The sequence below is a fragment of the Zootoca vivipara genome, chromosome 12 (genome assembly GCF_965207765.1).
Source record: "Zootoca vivipara chromosome 12, rZooViv2.hap1.1, whole genome shotgun sequence".
In the NCBI taxonomy this organism is placed as follows: domain Eukaryota; kingdom Metazoa; phylum Chordata; class Lepidosauria; order Squamata; family Lacertidae; genus Zootoca; species Zootoca vivipara.
In genome coordinates this window covers 33603652-33621799 of record NC_142595.1, presented here as the reverse complement: position 1 = coordinate 33621799, position 18148 = coordinate 33603652, and the positions used below count along the sequence as shown (strand labels likewise).

Genomic DNA, 18148 nt, shown 5'->3' with positions numbered 1-18148 from the left:
TGATCGGAAGGGTGAAGTATTAAGGTAGTTCCAACAAAAGGCAAATCCTCTCAGATCATGTGCTGAAAACTATAGCTCTAAAACTTAGCAGAGGGCCAAAACAGGGTGTGAGATCAGTTGTTTCCCCACACGTACACTTTAAAACAGCCTATCCCCTCTGAGTTTTGACTGAAACTACCGTATGTCTCTGGGGGGGAGCAGAGGGGAATAAGACAGTTGCAGTTCACTATCTGTGTCCCCCCCCCCTGCATTGTAGACATAGAGGTGCATGGAAAGTGGGTAGGAACAGACAAAATATTTCCTCCTCTGTCTGCCTCCAAGACCATCCCATTGGCACCAACTTTATGAACATGTGTAGTGAGATCTCCTACATCAAATCCATTCTTGCAATTCCTCAGCTTCAGCTGCAACCACACATCAGTTCCAGCTCTGCAGTATACCGGTCTGCTAACTCATTTTTAACCTCCTACCGGTAGCAGGATTCCCCCCCCCCTTTTTTACACCCACCCACACCCTCCTCTCTTAAATTCCTTTTCTCAATAGTCAAGATCACATCAGGGCGGTCATGTGTCCTACATTAGAGAGGGAATCCTCTATTTTTCTCTATTTGAATAGCTGTTGAGTCCAAGTCTGATGTAAATATAATTTCTTTCATAAAGTTTATAAACCTTACTAATCCTTTGCTTTTTCTTTACATGGCCACTTAGATGGATGCATTTGGTGTGGTGCTTTTGACTTTCTGCAGCAGTGTCTGCTTAATTCATAGCTTCCTTAAGTTTTTCCCACACTAAAGTTAAGGGTTTAATTAGGGGATTAAGTTTTGCTGCCTGTGTATGTGTTTCAACAGCTTTTGAATAGTTTTGATGGAATACAATATTTAAAATATTATTTAAAAAACAAATTTTTTTGGCAATGCTTAGTGCTCCAAGGCTGTTTCAGTGCGAGGCAGTTGGTGCAGGGTTTTGTTTCTTGTTACACTCAATGACAGCAGGAAGAGCAGAAGGCAGGGAAATTCAGCTCATCTAACTCCTTTGCCCCTTGGGATGCTCAGCAGTCCAAATTAGAGAGCACAATCTACTTGGAGGAAACATAGGTTCTGGCTGGAAGGCTGCAATCCTCTCAGGGCACGGTGATGATTATTTCCAGATGAAACTGCACATTCCATATGTCTGGCTTCATGTGATTTTTCTTGAATATAGCCATCAGCTCAAAGATATACTTACCCTTGAAACTTTGCTTAGAGCAGGAAGGTACCACAAAGCTCATTTGGCCTAATCCCCTGCTGATGCAAGAAATCATTTGCTAACACTCAATACTAATGTTAAATTAATAAAGGACGAGAACGAGAAAGCTTTTCAATAAAAGTATTTATTAATGGTGGGAATACGAGATATGAACAGAGTATAAACCTGACAATTAGGGATGGTTTTTTAAGTGCACATCATGCACTTTGCTTAAGTAATGCTAAAATTCTATAAAAAGTGGGCTTCTTTGAGACCAGATCATTCTATTTTTTAAAAAGCCTCTCCAGGGTCAAAGCAGGATAGAGAGGAGGGGGGGGGGCAAAAAAAAATGTTCCTTTTGGAATGTAACAACCAGATTTTCTTGAACTCCTTCCCGCATCTGCTGTCTAGGAAGGGAGGTCAAGGATTCACAGCCTACTGAGCTATAAATTGAGCTGAACAGTAGTTTGTGGTTGTTCCAGACACAGGCTGATAAGAAGTGACAGATCCAAAGCTACACAGTGCCTGGAAAAACTACATAGCAGCACTTTGGGAAACTGGCTGTTTCCTGAAGGGGTCATGAAGGCATCTTGGCTTGATCTTCATCTTAACACCATCAAGGCACATGGTGGGATCTTCCAGAGACAACATGAGGTGTTCTCCAAACAGTTTACAATCTAAAACAAACAATGGGGAGAGCAAGGGAGAGAATGATATGGGCAGATGCCATTGCACTCATATCCATACCATTTAAAAGGACACTTGTTGCCCCAAAGAACTCTGGGGACTGTAGTTTAATCCTCACAGAGCACTCTTGGTAAACTACAGTTCCCAGGACTCTTGTTTGGGGAGGGGAGTCATATGCTTTTAAATGTTGGTGGGGATGTGGCTGTATTTGAAGCATTGTTAAAGTAAGGAATGAAGATTATGAGGACACTGTATATCAAAGGCACCACAGAAAATATGGGTTTTGAAGGAAGGGGATTTCGCGGGGTCCTTGGATACACTGTATTTACAAGGCCCCCTCCTTGAATGAGCCCATCTGCTCATTTTCATGGCTGTTGCTGTTCCCCATTCACTAGTCCTCATTCTCTGGGCGCTGCTCAAGCCATACAACTGCCCAGAGGAAGCAGGTAAGGGAGTGGAGCCTGCTGTTTCTCCTTGTTGGGGGAGCGGGTGGCACTGTGGTCTAAACCACTGAGCCTCTTGGGCTTGCCGATTGGAAGGTCGGCAATTCAAATCCGTGCAACCGCGTGAGCTCCCGTTACTCTGTCCCAGCTTCTGCCAACCTAGCAATCTGAAAGCACACCAGTACAAGTAGATAAATAGGTACTGCTGTAGTGGGAAGGTAAACAGCGTTTCTGTGAGCTCTGGCACTCATCATGGAGTCCTATTGCACCAGAAACGGTTTAGTCATGCTGGCCACGTGACCCAGAAAGCCGGCTCCCTCGGCCTGAAAGCGAGATGAGTGCCACACCTCATAGTCGCCTCTGACTGGACTTAACTGTCCAGGGGTCCTTTACCTTTTACCTTTTTACTTTCTCCTTGTTTCTGACACTGCTCACTTGCTAAGAGGGGACAACTGAATGGGCAGCAATGGCAAGGAGAAGCAGCACCAAGGCAAGAGGCTCCAGGGAGTGGTAGTGAGCCCTTTGCTGGGGTATGACCCTCAGCAAGTACCCAACTATGCTGACCTCTGACACCAGGACTGAGATTTTGGGAATGGGTGAACCGATGAATCCTGTGGAAAATATAGTGTTATCTCTCTCTCTCTCTCTCTCTCTCTCTCTCTCTCTCTCTCTCTCTCTCTCTCTCTCTCTCTCTCTCACACACACACACACACACACACACACACACACACACACACGGCTCTGCTAGAGACCATTGCCATTTTGGGGTGGGATTCAATCATATGCCATACCAACAAATACAGGTTGCACCATTATAGTTAATTAGGCAGTCTTGAACAACAAAACCACTTATCCAAAGATCAGACTTTTGCAATATGAAAAGTAATACAGAAATCCACTTTTTTCAATAAGAAAAGTGACAGGAAGTTCAGAACAACACTTGGTTTGACACAGGACCGTCTAACTTCCCTGCAAACAAATCAGCACAAATGCTCAATAAACAGGTCTTCCGGAAGTGTCCACCTACACACCAGCAGGGAATGTCAAGGAAGAGTTGTCCGCTAGGGAGAAAGCTAGCTAGTATTGTGGATGTTCAGGAGCATTTGTGGACTTGGGAGAGAATCCAAGAATCATGGCTTCCATATTTTGTCTCTTTTCTATTAACTCACCTGAAGATCTGTTCATCAAACAATAAACCCCGTGGGCGGAATTGATATTAAGAATCTGAAGCAAAGGTAGTAGATTCCATAGAATGGGAATAAAAGGAGACTCACCTGAAAAGGGAAGCCAGAGAGATCAAATCTCTGTCCGGAAGTGCAGGGTCGTTCCTTCCATCTGCCTCTTGTAATCGGCATCAAAGCGCTCGTTTTGAGCCACTGTGAACTTGTTCTTCCAATCGCCAGTGATTCCTGGGTTGAAATGGGAAGAAATGGGAGTCAAGACAATGGCGATTAAAGAGGGACAAGATAGAGATGAACATTACTGCCTAAAGACCTGTCAAATATGATGGATGAAATAGGAACGGGGAGTTCCTGTTGTTTCCACACTGTACTCCATGCAGCAATACGCGGTTGCAGATTCCACTTGTTTGGATTTTTTAAATAATCAATCAATCAATCAATAATAATAAAATACATAAGCAGAGGAAGTGATCTGCAGGCCCTACTTGTGATGATGTGACGACAATGACGGTGGTGATGCATTTGCCTCCTCCAGTAAGCCAATCCCTTTTTGGCGCCCACTCCTTCAGCCCTATGATGCCTCAAGACCTCTTATGAGCAATAGTATTGTTATGAGTTGGTGGGTGCCAGACACCTATAATCCTAGCAAGTGTTAAAAGCTAATCCAGCCAGGCTAGCTTACCGATGAGGTAACTGCCTGGCTGATGGATCATTAAGAGAACAAAGGAAAGGTGGTTTGTGCTAGACGGCAAATGGGTGGGCCCCTTCTCTAGCTCTCGGAGAGTTAGAAGGACAAAGCCTGAGATTTGGGGGCCGAGTTTGCTGTGATGTGACCCGGAGGAAAAAGCTGCAGTCTGGAAAGGCAGAGAGAGAGATTCATGGCTGATTTCTGCTTGAATCTAAGCCTGTGGCTGTGGTAGAAACAAGACCCTTTTGAGGTACTGATGCTGTGAACCCCTCCATCGCAGGCTCAGGATGTATATATGTGTAAATAAACCATATATCATAAAGATACCACAGTCTCCGCTGTGCCTTATTTCCAAAAGGAAACACGGACCCTGGGTGAACCCTGGGACCCCTGGAATCTCAGCCCTCTTCAGCCCATCCCTCCAGGTGTCAGTGCAGCTTACCCTTCCTCATGAAAGGGGAGATATTGTGGTCCATAATTGCGGTAGGGATGCTTGTGTAATTGACCATCTGGTTCTGGCGCATCTCTTTGAAGGAGGTGTGGTGAGCAATCTTCTCGACCAGGCGGTCATCAGGGGGCCTCTCCAGGAATTCCATCACTTTTCGGATCTCCCGTTGAGGATTCTAGAAGATAAACAATGATCGGGGGTTGAAGCTGGGAGACTTGGGTTAATAATTTAATAATGATAGTTTATTATTTATGCCCCGCTCACCTGGCTGGCTTCCCCCAGCCCTGGGTTGGGAAAGGGAGGCTGGGGAGAAGGATGCAGTGTACAGAATGGCAACGCCCAGGTGGAACTCCCAATTTCCCAACCTGGGAACCGTGATTTCGTCTGGTGCACCTCTTGAACGTGGCAAATGATGCTCCGGCCCTCTAGACGCCACAGTTCCTTCTGACACACTGCATGCATGCGCGATACATTCTTTACAGTGGTACCTCTACTTACGAATTTAATGCGTTCCGAACGCACATTCGTAAAAAATTGTAAGTCGAATCCCATAGCAATGCATTCGTAAGTCGAAGCAACCCTATCAAAAAATTCGTAAGTAGAAAAAATCCTATCTAAACTGCATCCAAGATGGCAGACGGAGCTCCGTTCGTAAGTAGAAACATTTGTAAGTAGAGTTATTTGTAAGAAGAGGTACCACTGTATGTGCTATGTTTACATTTTGAACATTTTGGTGGCTCTGCTTGCTGTGGCAGCAGAACTGGCGTTGAAAGGGTTATACCGGGGAGGGCCAGAGACCGATGCTGGGGGAGGGGAGGGAACCTTGCCTCTTTCAAGTCTTCATAGAAAAGGTAGAGCATCTTATGTTCATTCCTCTTGTCCCACCAGCCTTTGACATGGTCGTACCAGGATCCAAAAGAGACTGAGGAGAGAGAGATTATGGGCTTCCGTGAGAACCTTTCTAGAAACAAGGAAATTCTGGCCTCTGCTGGTTAAAGGCCACAACTCAATACTATAGCTTCTTTTTTATTTTTTGGACTGCAACTCCCATCTTCCCTGACCATTAGTCAGGATAGCTGGGGCTGATGGAAGTGGTAGTCCAAAACAATTGGAGGCCCCGCATTGGGAAAGGATGCTGCGGCACATTTATCACACACATAAGGGTCAAGGTTCCATCTTCAGAACTGGGGGAAACCTGACAGACACCTTGAAGAGCTGCTGCCAGTCCGATTATCACAATATTATGACTCAAATGATGAAGGGAGCTTCATCATTTGTTTATCTCATTCTACCGCTAGCTGGTCAAGAGGCAATGGGAAGTCAGTGGAGTAATGCCCAGATCTGAACCTTCACACTCACAAAGCTCCTCCAAACCAGGTAAGATCTAAATCACTTGCTCATAATTCCAGGGGTGCACCGAGGATACAGATTCCACATCAATGTTCCCAATCATTTCTATATCATTTCTACTGGTGGGTCCAGTGACATTTAGAAGACCACAAGTTTCCTGTCCTTGGCTTTCAGGGTCATTGCCCTTGCCTTCCGCCTCTGCCTCATCTCCCCATAGTCCTTACTGTCTCCAGCCATAAACTTCTCCAGGAATTCTTCCCACGTTCCTGGATCAGGGTGCACTTTTGCCATTTGGTAGAAGTAATAATACGAGACAGCCACGTCTTTGGCATTTCTGGCCACGTAGATCATCTGTAGTGCAGAAAAGTAGCGTGCAGATTAAATGGACGATCAGCATAATTTTTTGCCGCTTCTGCCAGCGAGGCAGAAGGGCAAGGGGCAATGCAAAAGTTTTGAAGTCCCTCCCCTTGGCCACTACAAAATGCCGCAAAGCCCTCCCCACCTCTGGTTTTTCAATTTTTACATTGCCCATAGATTTTCAAGCCTGTTTTCATATGGACTAGTAACTTAGATATTTTTTTAATAAAGTATTTAAGTATCTTTCATATATAGACTAAAAACTTGGATTCACTTTTTTGGAAACAGTAACCTCCTTCTGCATAGCCCTTCTGGCAACTTTGTGATCCTCCTTTCAGATTAACCCTCTAGCCCTTTCTTTCACAGTAACCTCTTCCAGATCCCGCTCTTGCTAGATTCAGGGGCCCGTTGCTCTCACCTTGCAATCCGTTTCCCAGAATGATTTTGGAAGCAATTGGACCGGAAGGTGTGTTTTAATTAGACATGGCCGAGATGCTTTTCTGAGCAGATCAATGCCTGGAGGGAGGGAGGGAGGGGAAAACAGAAGTCAATAAAGAGGCTTCTCCTCTCCCCCATCTTTCACGACATGTCCTCACAGCATACCTTGGGGCGAGTGACTCCTGGATTGCTGGGCTAGTGGGGTTGTTTTACCTTTGGGAACTCCTTTAACAGCAAACTCCAAGAAAGGGACTCGCTGGTAGATGGGTTCGTGGCTGCATTTCTCCAGATTGCCTTCTTTATAGATCAGGTCTATGACCTGGCTCACCCAGGTAGTTCCTGAAAGGGCATGAAGGGGTGTTTTGCATAAATTCTCGATTGCAGTGCAGTTAGGGAAACCCAAGACTGAGGCTGCATACGCCCTACATTTAAAACACATGCAAACTACGTTTCCCACTCCTCACATAATTATGGGTGCTGTAGTTTGTTAAGGGTTTCTGGGCATTGTAACTTAATGGGTCAGTTCCTATCACCAAAACTCTATAAGGGGGGGGGGAGTGCTTTAAACATATATATGGCGGCTGAGGATCAATATACAGTGGTACCTCGGTTTAAGAACAGTCCTGTTTATGAACTATTCGGTTTACAAACTCCACAAAACCAGAAGCAGTGTCCCAGATTGAGAACTTTACCTCGATCTAAGAATGGAATCCGAGTGGTGGAAGGGAACCGGCGGCAGGAGGCCTCATTAGGGAAAGCGCGCCTCGGTTTAAGGATAGTTTCGGTTTAAGAATGGACTTCCTGAGCAGATTAAGTCCGTAAACAGATGCTTCAGGTTACAGACTCCGCTAACCCAGAAATAGTGCCTCGGATTAAGAAATTTGCTTCATGATGAGAACAGAAATCGTGCAGCAGCGGCGTGGTGGCAGCGGGAAGCCCCATTTGCTAAAGTGGTACCTCAGGTTAATAATAATAATAATAATAATAATAATAATAATAATAATAATAATATAATTTATTATTTATACCCCGCCCATCTGGCCGGGTTCCCCCAGCCACTCTGGGCGGCTTCCAAAAAAACAGAAATTCTAAAATACAGAAATCCATCAAACATTAAAAGCTTCCCTAAACAGGGCTGCCTTGAGATGCCTTCTAAAGGTCTGGTAATTGTTCTCTTTGACCTCTAGTGGGAGGGCATTCCACAGGGTGGGTGCCACTACCGAGAAGGCCCTCTGCCTGGTTCCCTGTAACTTGGCTTCTCGTAATGAGGGAACCGCCAGAAGGCCCTCGGAGCTGGACCTCAGTGTCCGGGCAGTACGATGGGGGTGGAGACGCTCCTTCAGGTATACCGGACCGAGGCCGTTTAGGGCTTTAAAGGTCAACACCAACACTTTGAATTGTGCTCGGAAACGTACTGGGAGCCAATGTAGGTCTTTCAGGACCGGTGTTATGTGGTCTCGGCAGCCGCTCCCAGTCACCAGTCTAGCTGCCGCATTCTGGATTAGTTGTAGTTTCCGGGTCACCTTCAAAGGTAGCCCCACGTAGAGCGCATTGCAGTAGTCCAAGCGAGAGATAACTAGAGCATGCACCACTCTGGAGAGACAGTCCGCGGGCAGGTAGGGACTCAGCCTGCGTACCAGATGGAGCTGATAAACAGCTGCCTTGGACACAGAGTTGACCTGTGCCTCCATGGACAGCTGTGAGTCTAAGATGACTCCCAGGCTGCGCACCTGGTCTTTCAGGGGCACAGTTACCCCATTCAGGACCAGGGAGTCCTCCACACCCGCCCACCTCCTGTCCCCCACAAACAGTACTTCTGTCTTGTCAGGATTCAATCTCAATCTGTTAGCCGCCATCCATCCTCCAACCGCCTCCAAGCACTCACACAGGACCTTCACCGCCTTCACTGGTTCTGATTTAAAAGAGAGGTAGAGCTGGGTATCATCAGCATACTGATGGACACCCAGCCCAAACCCCCTGATGATCTCTCCCAGCGGCTGCATATAGATGTTAAAAAGCATGGGGGAGAGGACAGAACCCTGAGGCACCCCACAAGTGAGAGCCCAGGGGTCTGAACACTCATCCCCCACCACCACTTTCTGAACACGGCCCAGGAGGAAGGAGCGGAACCACTGCATGACAGTGCCCCCAGCTCCCAAGCCCTCTAGACGGTCCAGAAGGATGTTATGGTCGATGGTGTCAAAAGCCGCTGAGAGATCCAGCAGAACAAGGAAACAGCTGTTACCTTTGTCCCTAGCCCGCCGGAGATCATCGACCAGTGCGACCAAGGCAGTTTCAGTCCCATGATGAGGCCTGAATCCTGACTGGAAGGGATCCAAATGGTCCGCTTCTTCCAGGCGTGCCTGAAGTTGTTCGGCAACCACTCGCTCAATCACCTTGCCCAAGAATGGAAGATTTGAGACTGGGCGATAGTTGGCCATATTGGCCGGATCTAAAGATGGTTTTTTAAGAAGCGGTTTAATAACCGCCTCTTTCAGCGGGTCTGGGAAGGCTCCTTCATGGAGAGAAGCATTTACCAACCCGCGAAGCCCATCGCCCAGCCCTTCCCGGCTAGCTTTTATAAGCCAGGATGGGCAAGGATCAAGGAGACAGGTGGTTGGTTTCACTCGTCGAAGCAGCCTGTCCACATCCTCGGAGGTAACAGATTGAAATTGATCCCACAAAACTTGACTAGACAGGACTCTAGCACTCCCCCGCCCCAGCCCTGCTCCCATGGTGGAGTCTACCTCTTCCCGAATCTGAGCGACTTTATCTGCAAAAAACTTTGCAAAATCATTGCAGGAGATCATGTGGCCCGTACTGGGCCCGGATGGAGCAGGTGGTTCCGCTAAATTGCGAACCACCTGGAAGAGTCTCCTGCTGCTGTTTTCTGCAGATGCGATGGAGACGGCGAAGAAGGTCCTCTTCGCCGTCGCCATTGCCACTTGGTAGGCTCAAAGTTGAGCTCTAGCCCGTGTCCGGTCTGATTCAAAATGAGTTTTCCGCCACCGGCGCTCTAGCCGTCTCAACGACTGTTTCATTGCCCTCAGCGCCGGGGAAAACCACGGGGCTGTCCAGGCTCCATGCAATCTGAGAGGGCGCTTCGGAGCCAGACAGTCAATAGCGCTGGTTAACTCCGCATTCCAGCGGGCCACCAGGGAATCAGCTGAAAGGCCATCGACATGGGATAAAACATCCCCTACCACTCTCTGGAAGCCAATTGGATCCATTAAGTAGCGGGGGCGGACCATCCGAATCGGTCCCACCTCCCTGCAGAGGGGAAGGGTTGCGGAGAAGTCCAGTTGCACCAGAAAGTGATCTGACCATGGCACTTCTTTTGTTTCGCTTTTACTTAATGTCAGATCACCAACATCCATAGAGGTAAACACCAAGTCCAAGGCATGTCCGCGGCTATGAGTTGGGCCAGACTTATTCAGGGACAGCCCCATGGTGGCCATGCTTTCCACGAAGTCCCGAGCGGCTCCTTGTAAGGTCGTGTCGGCATGGATGTTAAAATCCCCTAAGACAACCAAGCTAGGTGTCTCCAGGAGCACATCCGACATGACCTGAAGCAGCTCGGGCAGGGAATCCTTGGTGCAGCGGGGAGGTCTCAGGTTTCAGGTTAAGAACGGACCTCCAGAACGAATTAAATTCTTAACCCGAGGTACCACTGTATCTCTAATCCTTACACTAAGAATTACTTTATTTATTAGATTTATATACCGCCCACTATTCAAAAGATCTCTGGGCAGTTCACAAGATTAAAACATGAGAAAATAGCACAAATAAATAGTTAAAACAGGACTCCCCCCCCAAGGAATAGGCCATCAGACAGTTTCCAGACTTCTTTGGGGAGGATATGTACTTTACCTGTATGCATGGGATTTATTTTAGGGGGGCATGCTTTATGCTGGGGGGGGGGCAGAACCAAGATATCTGTGATGCAATTAGTCAGTTAGTTAAGTATTTCTATTTATTTATTTGATTTGGGGGGCAGCTGCCCCCACCCCGGCTACAGCCATGACTGTATGCTGTAGTTGTACAGTATATTACAACTGTAATATGGCACTCTGCGGGAGCCCAAAATTTGCCCCGGCCCTCCAATGGATCTCCTCTATTCTGTTTCCCCCCTCGCCTCTTCACAGACAGCTATGTCCCTGTTTTCACCAGGGAAATACTTGCTCTCCACCTTGACAACCGGCATATTTGTACAGCCACAAGTCTGCAAAGAACGCGATCCCTTTTAAGCTGTCTTGGAATCCATTGCTATTTGGAGGCTGTGTTACACAATGTAACATTACCCGTGCACAAGGGCCTAGCACCTTTTCACAGAAACCCAGAATTGTGGAGTTGGAAGGGACCCAATGAGCCATTTTAGTCCAACACCCCGCAAAATGCAAGCACCGCAAATTTCCTTCCCATTGAGTGGGACGCAGCCCAAGACATTCATTCACTCACCAGACTTGGGGTACGTGGAGATCAGCAAGTCCCCCGGATGAACTTGGAAGTCCTTCACCTCTTCCAAGACATCAGCAAACGTCTTGATCATGCCAACCCCCTGGACGTAAACCAGAGGCGGGCGCTCCGGCTCTGCATCGGGTTTCATCCTGGCAGAAAAGGGGGGTTAAAGCGAAGTGGGCGGCTTGCAACCTTTGGCAGAGTGAGTGGTGCCCCCCCCCCAATGCTGGACGGCGCCCCTCCCCCCGCATGCAAGGAAGGTGTGTACGATACATGAGTGGAATCTGAGCTTGAACTTCAACCAAACGTTATGCAACATCTGGCATGCGTTACCTTCCCCTTTGATAGGAGTTGGCAGGGATTTCTGAGGCTGGGCTGAATAATGGGATCAGATAATTGCAAGGAACTGGGGTTTCACTGCGAGGGAACTGAAATGTCCGCTGAAGAAAAGGGAAAATCTCACCCCTTCCCTAACTCTCATTTGCCAACTGCAAGCAAAGCAATTTGTCGTCTCTGTGCCCTTTTTCGAGGGTCAGGAGACGGACCAGGATAAAAAAACAAACCAGCCTCACAATCCCATCCCTTTCTACAAGCCCTCCTGAGTTCAGTCGGTCTTTCTGCCTGGGAAATGGGTCGACGAGGATTGAAGCCCGCATGCAGGAAAATAAGACCCAGGCTCTCGCTCCCTCTCAGCCTTGAATGCTCGTCGTCCACCAGGATATTGGACGGTCTTGTTCTGCCCTCATCATCCCAGGGAGACCGGGAGTCCTGCCTGCTTTGTGCCCGGACAGCTCCTCGCTCCTCCACTGCCCGTAGTGCGGAGGCAGCTCGGCTTCCGCGGGTGTCGCTTACCTTGATCTTGAGGCGCTCGCTGGTGATGGTTCGGCGGCTGGCGCTGATTTGGGAGCTGAAGCGCGCCCGAATCCGGTTTGTGGGGCGTGGACCAGGAATGGGCGGAGAAGATCTCCCCGGGTGGATTATTCCGGGGTGGGACAGTGGAGAGCTGGTGCCTTTGCCGAGGTGCCGCTGACATCAAGGCAACCCTTCTGCTTCAGCAAAGCAGAGGGAAGGGTTTTCATTGTGAAAAATACTAAATATATACCGGTATGGCAATCTTTGATGCTGGGAATTCCTACATCTCCCCCCCCCCCAAAAAAAAACACGAACCCAAAACAATGCTGGCATTCCCACCAAGGTTTAAGGGTTGTTTTCAAGCACGGTGTTTTCAAGCACGGTGGATTAACGGAGTGCTGCCTCTTTAAGAGCTTCCCAGACCCCAAACTGCCCTCTCTTCGCTTAGCCTAAGAGAGAATAGATCTCTGTTCGGAAGGCTGCCAGGGAGCTTATGCAACAAGCCTGTTAAGTAGTAACCTGCCCCTTCAGAGTCACCGTTCGACAGCCAACATAGTTTGGGTTGGACTTTCCTACTCATTTCCACAGGGAAAACACTCTGCATATGCTCAGGAGGACAACTTTGCATGTTCTCACCTATCAGTGAGGACTGAAAGTGGACTCAATTTAAGATATGGGGATAGACAGCAGTTTAAAATGATTTCGGAGCCCCTCTGTGTGCACATGGTGAAGATGATGCCACACTCTCTCAGCACACCAGCACCACTACCAGTGCAATGTCCAGCACAATGTCTGCTGATTCAGTTTATGCCCACTTTTACCAATTAAACTTTTTATTGCACTAGCCATAGGCCATGGCATCATTCAGAAGGAGGACAAAACACACACACACACACACAAAACCCATAAAAATCGTCGGGCACACACAGACAATGAAACCACGGTCACGACTACTAAAATTATTTGTTGCATTAAATAGAATAGAATAGAATAGCAGAAGATTCTCAGGTAAGATGTGCCAAATTAAATATCCGAATCCCCTTTGCAGTTGACCACTATTTTATCTAGTTCCTTCCTCCTGATCTTCTTAGCTGCCAGCGCATAGAGTGCTACTTTGTTAGTAACGAAGTCCTCAGTGTCGCTCAGCAGCCATTTCACCCTTTCCACCCTATTCAAATGTGTTGCATTCGTAAACAGGGGTTTTATAAATCGGTCTCTTGGGTCTATATATAACGGGCACCGCAATAAATAATGGCACAGGTCCTCGGCGCAGGGTTGTCCACACAGAGTCTCTCTTCATAATGTACTTTGCCATACCGTCCATCCAACGGGCAACGATTGGAATCGTAGTTCTGTAAAAGCGATTCTTAGTACGGCAAGTGGGAGCTTTGTCAGGTATCTGGCTTAGGCATGCTCCGTTTTGATAAGTGGGAACCAAGGCGAACTCTTGGTAGAAGCCATCATGGTTAGATCCCTTTCTGCATCGGAACTAAAGAGACAGTTTCTTAAGTGCCTCTTATCCATCTTGATGGTCACCTGAAGATATTGTAATTGATATTGGGGCAAGAGGCCATCCTTCCAGCATTTGGTCTGTTCCTGTTCTGTGTAGGACACAGCGGGGAATCTACCCTCTGAAAGAGATTGAAGCATTTCCACATAATTTAGGCACAGGTAATCAATTCTAGCCTGTATTGTTGTCACGTCAGCTTCAGTATGAAGAAGAGCAGCTGGGGTCCCTTTGGGGAGTGAGAGCACTTTCCTGAGGAATTTGTTCTGCACTATTTCTAAGGCTTTGTTAGCCTTTGGGTCCATGCCCCATATCGCCGCTCCATGGATCATCTGGGAAACCACTTTGCTAGCAAAGACTTTCAACACAGGTTTTATCTAGTAACTGGCCACCCACCGTAAAATAGAATTTCATTAATGCCCCACAAGCTTTCTGCACTTTGAGTTTCATAGGCTCAATGTGCCCCTTCCATGATAGCATCTCAGTGAAGAGAACTCTCAGATATCTGAGAGCGTGTTTGCTCCAGATTCTGCTGATCCATTTTCCATTTGAATCTGGGACTATACTTCTCAAAGAACATAATTTTGGAGTAATTCACGATGTTAAGTGAGCCCACTAATGATCTCTTGATACCAGGCTTCCCAAAACAATTTGAGCAATGGAAGAAGCCATTATAATGTGTTGAACTGGCTAGAGAAGCAACGTGGGGGTGCTGCGGGGGTGCTGATATGTCTCTTAAGCTTCCATGCCTGCTTGACTACTGACTTGCTTCCCACCTGTTCAACTTGTATATTTCAAAGTACTGTACATAGATGTCACAAGCGTGCCATAAAGTCTCCATTAGCCTCCCATTTCTGGCCCTACAAAGGTGCCATGGGATTTGTTAGCACTTGGAGAGTTCGTATACATTGTGTTTTATGTTTAGTAGTATGCACTTGTCTCTCACAGGTAAAAAAATATAGCACTTCAATGCACAAACACCCATCTTTAAGCAGGCTTTGGATAAGTGCAAACATGACAAACTGCACTCACATGATTGGCTCTGGTTCTCTATGGTATACACCCATATTTGGCTTAACAATCATGGGCCACCCAGTTGGGGCAAGGTTGAGTAAATATGAAAAATGCTTGTTTTATGGTGTTATAACTTATTTCACGTTTATAGTTGTACATAAATGTTTCAGATGTGTTTATGGGGATGGGAGGAGGAATAACATATTTGTTCCTTTGCTCAAGGTGGTTGGTGGAAGGGGTTGAGAAACCTCTGGCTTAACAAGGCTGTAGCTGAGAATTTCCCAGAAGCTTCCTACCAATCCAATTAGAGTTGGTTTTGCTTGTCATCAAAGGGCAGCAAACGTCAAGTGCTCAAAAAGTGCTTTATTTTTATTTTTACAGAAAAGAGGTATTACAAGTACAATCTCAGGGGGGCAGAGGGTGATATCCAAATGTATCTGAAACAATAAAAAAAGTTTCACGGGCCTTTCCCCCAGAGCAGCACCATAGAAACTCTTACATCAATGATATTTTGAGGAATTGGCAAGAGTTAGGCTCTTGGCTGTTGGGTTCTGAAACCCAAGTGAGCTGGCTGTGAGCCTAAGTAGACCAAGAGCAGACACAGGACTTAAGCTGTGAAACAGCAAACAAAGGTCAGAGGAACCAGAAGAAGGTACTGCTTCAAACGTTAGGAGTAAAAATCCCTGTTTAGGGCACTGTGATTTCTCAATCTCAAGGTTGTGGGTTCCAGCTCCACATTGGGCAAAAGATTCCTGCATTGCAGGGGTTGGACAACCTGACTCTCGTGGTCCCCTTCCAGCTCTACAATTCTATGATTCTAATGTCTCAGGGAGAAATATATTGACTAATTTTAAGATTTATTTAACTTAATTTCTGGTTGGCAGCTAAAATAGTGTGGGTTAGATATTGAGCAAGATCTGCTGTCCATTGGGAAGAAGAATGATGGATCTGACATCCTCGACTGTTTTCCTGAATGTACAGACAGTGTCAAAAGGGTCCCACAGCTGTGCTTGTGGCTACTGCCTAGTTCTCTCTGGCAACGAGACAGACGGGGCTCTATGGTAGCATGAGTGTATAAGGCTAGCCCTGTGCCCTTGTTGCACATTGTTGCACATTGCCCTTGTCACCAATGCAGTTCCCTGACTGGGAGGCTGTAATGAACTTTGCTGCGAATCTCGTCCTTTACTTTCGCTGACAAAAAAATATGAACTGTCATCTCTGGTCATCGGTAGATTGGGCTGGAGGGAGCTACAAGCCTCTTTGCGTGAAAAGTGATTCGATCTTCCATGATTAAGAAGCCAGCAGCGATGTGTGGTTGAGCCCTATCTTGACTTCTCAGTCATTCACCTTAACCTGAGGACTTCGTTCCACCAGCCAGAAAACAGCACACACTCGGAGTTCAGGGACTTTTAGACTGTTGAACTCCTGCATCAAAATTCCCTCTGAATTAGAAACAGATTCCCAGATAGTCCACAGACTGACAGGTGATTCAAATAAACTTGGTCCATTTATTCAGAGGGAATAATCAGAGCACAAAGGAAAAACCAGCCATTACTTAACGACATATCACAAAATAAAGCAGCTAATTTTTCAAACTGTGTATATCAAAAGCTGCACATATACGTTTGCAGGCATTGAACCTAATGCACAGCACATGCTCTCTCAATATTTAGTTGCTTAAAGCCAAAGTAACCTTTATTTCATAAAATTTATACAGTGGTACCTTGGTTCTCAAATTTAATCCGTTCCAGAAGTCCGTTCCAAAACCAAAGCGCTCCAAAACCAAGGCGTGCTTTCCCAATAGAAAGTAATGCAAAACGGATTAATCCATGCCAGACTTTAAAAAAAACACCCTAAAACAGCAATTTAACATTAATTTTACTATCTAACGAGACCAATGATCCATAAAATGAAATATGGATCAATGTACTGCACTATAAAATAAATAAAGTATTGTAGTTGATACAATTTTTTTTAAAACTTTTTTTCTTCTTACCTGCACTGATGATAGTCATTGTTTGGAGGGGGGCTTTTATCCATTTCCACAGTTGATCAATTGATCAGTAGCTAAACTGGGTTCCACACAGTCACAAAACCAAATAAAACGAAAAAGCCTCAAAAACAAAAACGCAAAATAAATAGCAAAAACAAAAGCGCCAAAATTAACCATTCCGGAAGTCTGACTTCCGAAATGTTGAAAAACCAAGGTGCAGCTTCTGATTGGTGCAGGTGCCCCAGAAACAATAGCCGACAACTGCATCAGACGTTCAGCTTCTGAAAAACTTCAAAAACCAGAACACTTACTTCTGGGTTTTCGGCATTGGAGAACCAAGGCGTTTGAGTACCAAGGCATTTAAGAACCAAGGTACCACTGTACACTGCTTTATCATAGAAAACCTCTGTCACAGAAAAGTCTCTTGACTCTTTACCTATTTGAAAGATTGAGCTTGAGTGGAATAGTCCTGCTTTATGTGCCTTTCTCCAGATATATCTTTGCTTGATGCAGGAATTAAAGAAAGTTCACATTCACTTCTGCAAGGACTGATGGAATAATCTCTTCCTCAGCAGCTTCCTCAGCTAAGGGGACATTTGATTACATAGCAAATAGACTCAGGGCCGTCTTAAGCATGCCCGGCGCCCTGGCACCGTGGTGCGGCGGATCCCTCCGGCGCCCCCCCGCCCCGTTTCCCAGTGCGGCAGGCGAGCACCGCGCACAGGGGGGCTGCCGCGGGCGCAGCTGCACTGCGCCGCCCAGCCTGCCGTAGGGCCAGCCCTGGGCCAGGGGGCGCTGCCCTCCCCCTGTTGCGACGCCCCTGCACGCGGCGGAGGCAGCCCCAGGCCCGCGTGCCTCCGGAGAGCGGCCTGAAGCCGCTGAACAGTGGAGGCGCTCCTGGGGCAGCCTCAGCCGTGCCTCTCAGCGGGCGCAGCGGCGCCCCTGGTGGCTTGGCGCCCTGGCGCCCCCACGCCACCAGGAGCGGGCCTAGAGCCGGCCCTGAATAGACTTTGCATGCTTTTTTAAAATGTGTTTTTGCACTTTCCAAAACAACATGCTATCTGAAACACAGCCATCTTTTGAAATGCACTTCTCTGAAATTTGCAGCACCGTTCTCCAGCAATGTAATTTGTTCAAAAATGCGAATATGAAAGTAAACTCCACACATCATTCTGTATATTGGTGAAAATAACATACAAAAGTACATTTTATTAGGAAAAACTGTCAAAGATGTGCACATTGGGCAAAACTGTATACTGGGAGAAATTCACACAAAGATGCTGACGAATTTTATTGAAGACTCTTTTTAAAAAAATTGCAGAGTGGTGTGGAAATGTGAAGAACTTAAGATTCGAAAAATGTGAAACTGAGAGTAACCCAAAGTGACAGATTTGCCTACCCCTAGTCGTAGGCGTGGAACTGCCCCACCTCTGGCACCTGTGCTATGTTTGTTCATGTTTCTACTGACAGCAAAAATGTATTGGCTGGTATTAGTTATAGTTCTCCTAT

General features: G+C 46.8%; 1 protein-coding gene across 1 annotated transcript; it reads right to left on the bottom strand.

The window, feature by feature from the left end:
* Positions 1-1352: 1352 nt before the first annotated feature.
* Positions 1353-12245, bottom strand: LOC118094996 (sulfotransferase 1A1). Its single transcript, XM_035135830.3, has 9 exons — positions 12126-12245; positions 11274-11422; positions 7029-7154; positions 6796-6893; positions 6245-6371; positions 5498-5592; positions 4665-4845; positions 3628-3762; positions 1353-1900 (listed from the first exon to the last, which is right to left on the bottom strand). Exons 2-8 carry the CDS (start codon positions 11419-11421, stop codon positions 3650-3652), a joined length of 888 nt encoding a protein of 295 aa, XP_034991721.1. The 5' UTR covers position 11422; positions 12126-12245; the 3' UTR covers positions 1353-1900; positions 3628-3649.
* Positions 12246-18148: the final 5903 nt, after the last annotated feature.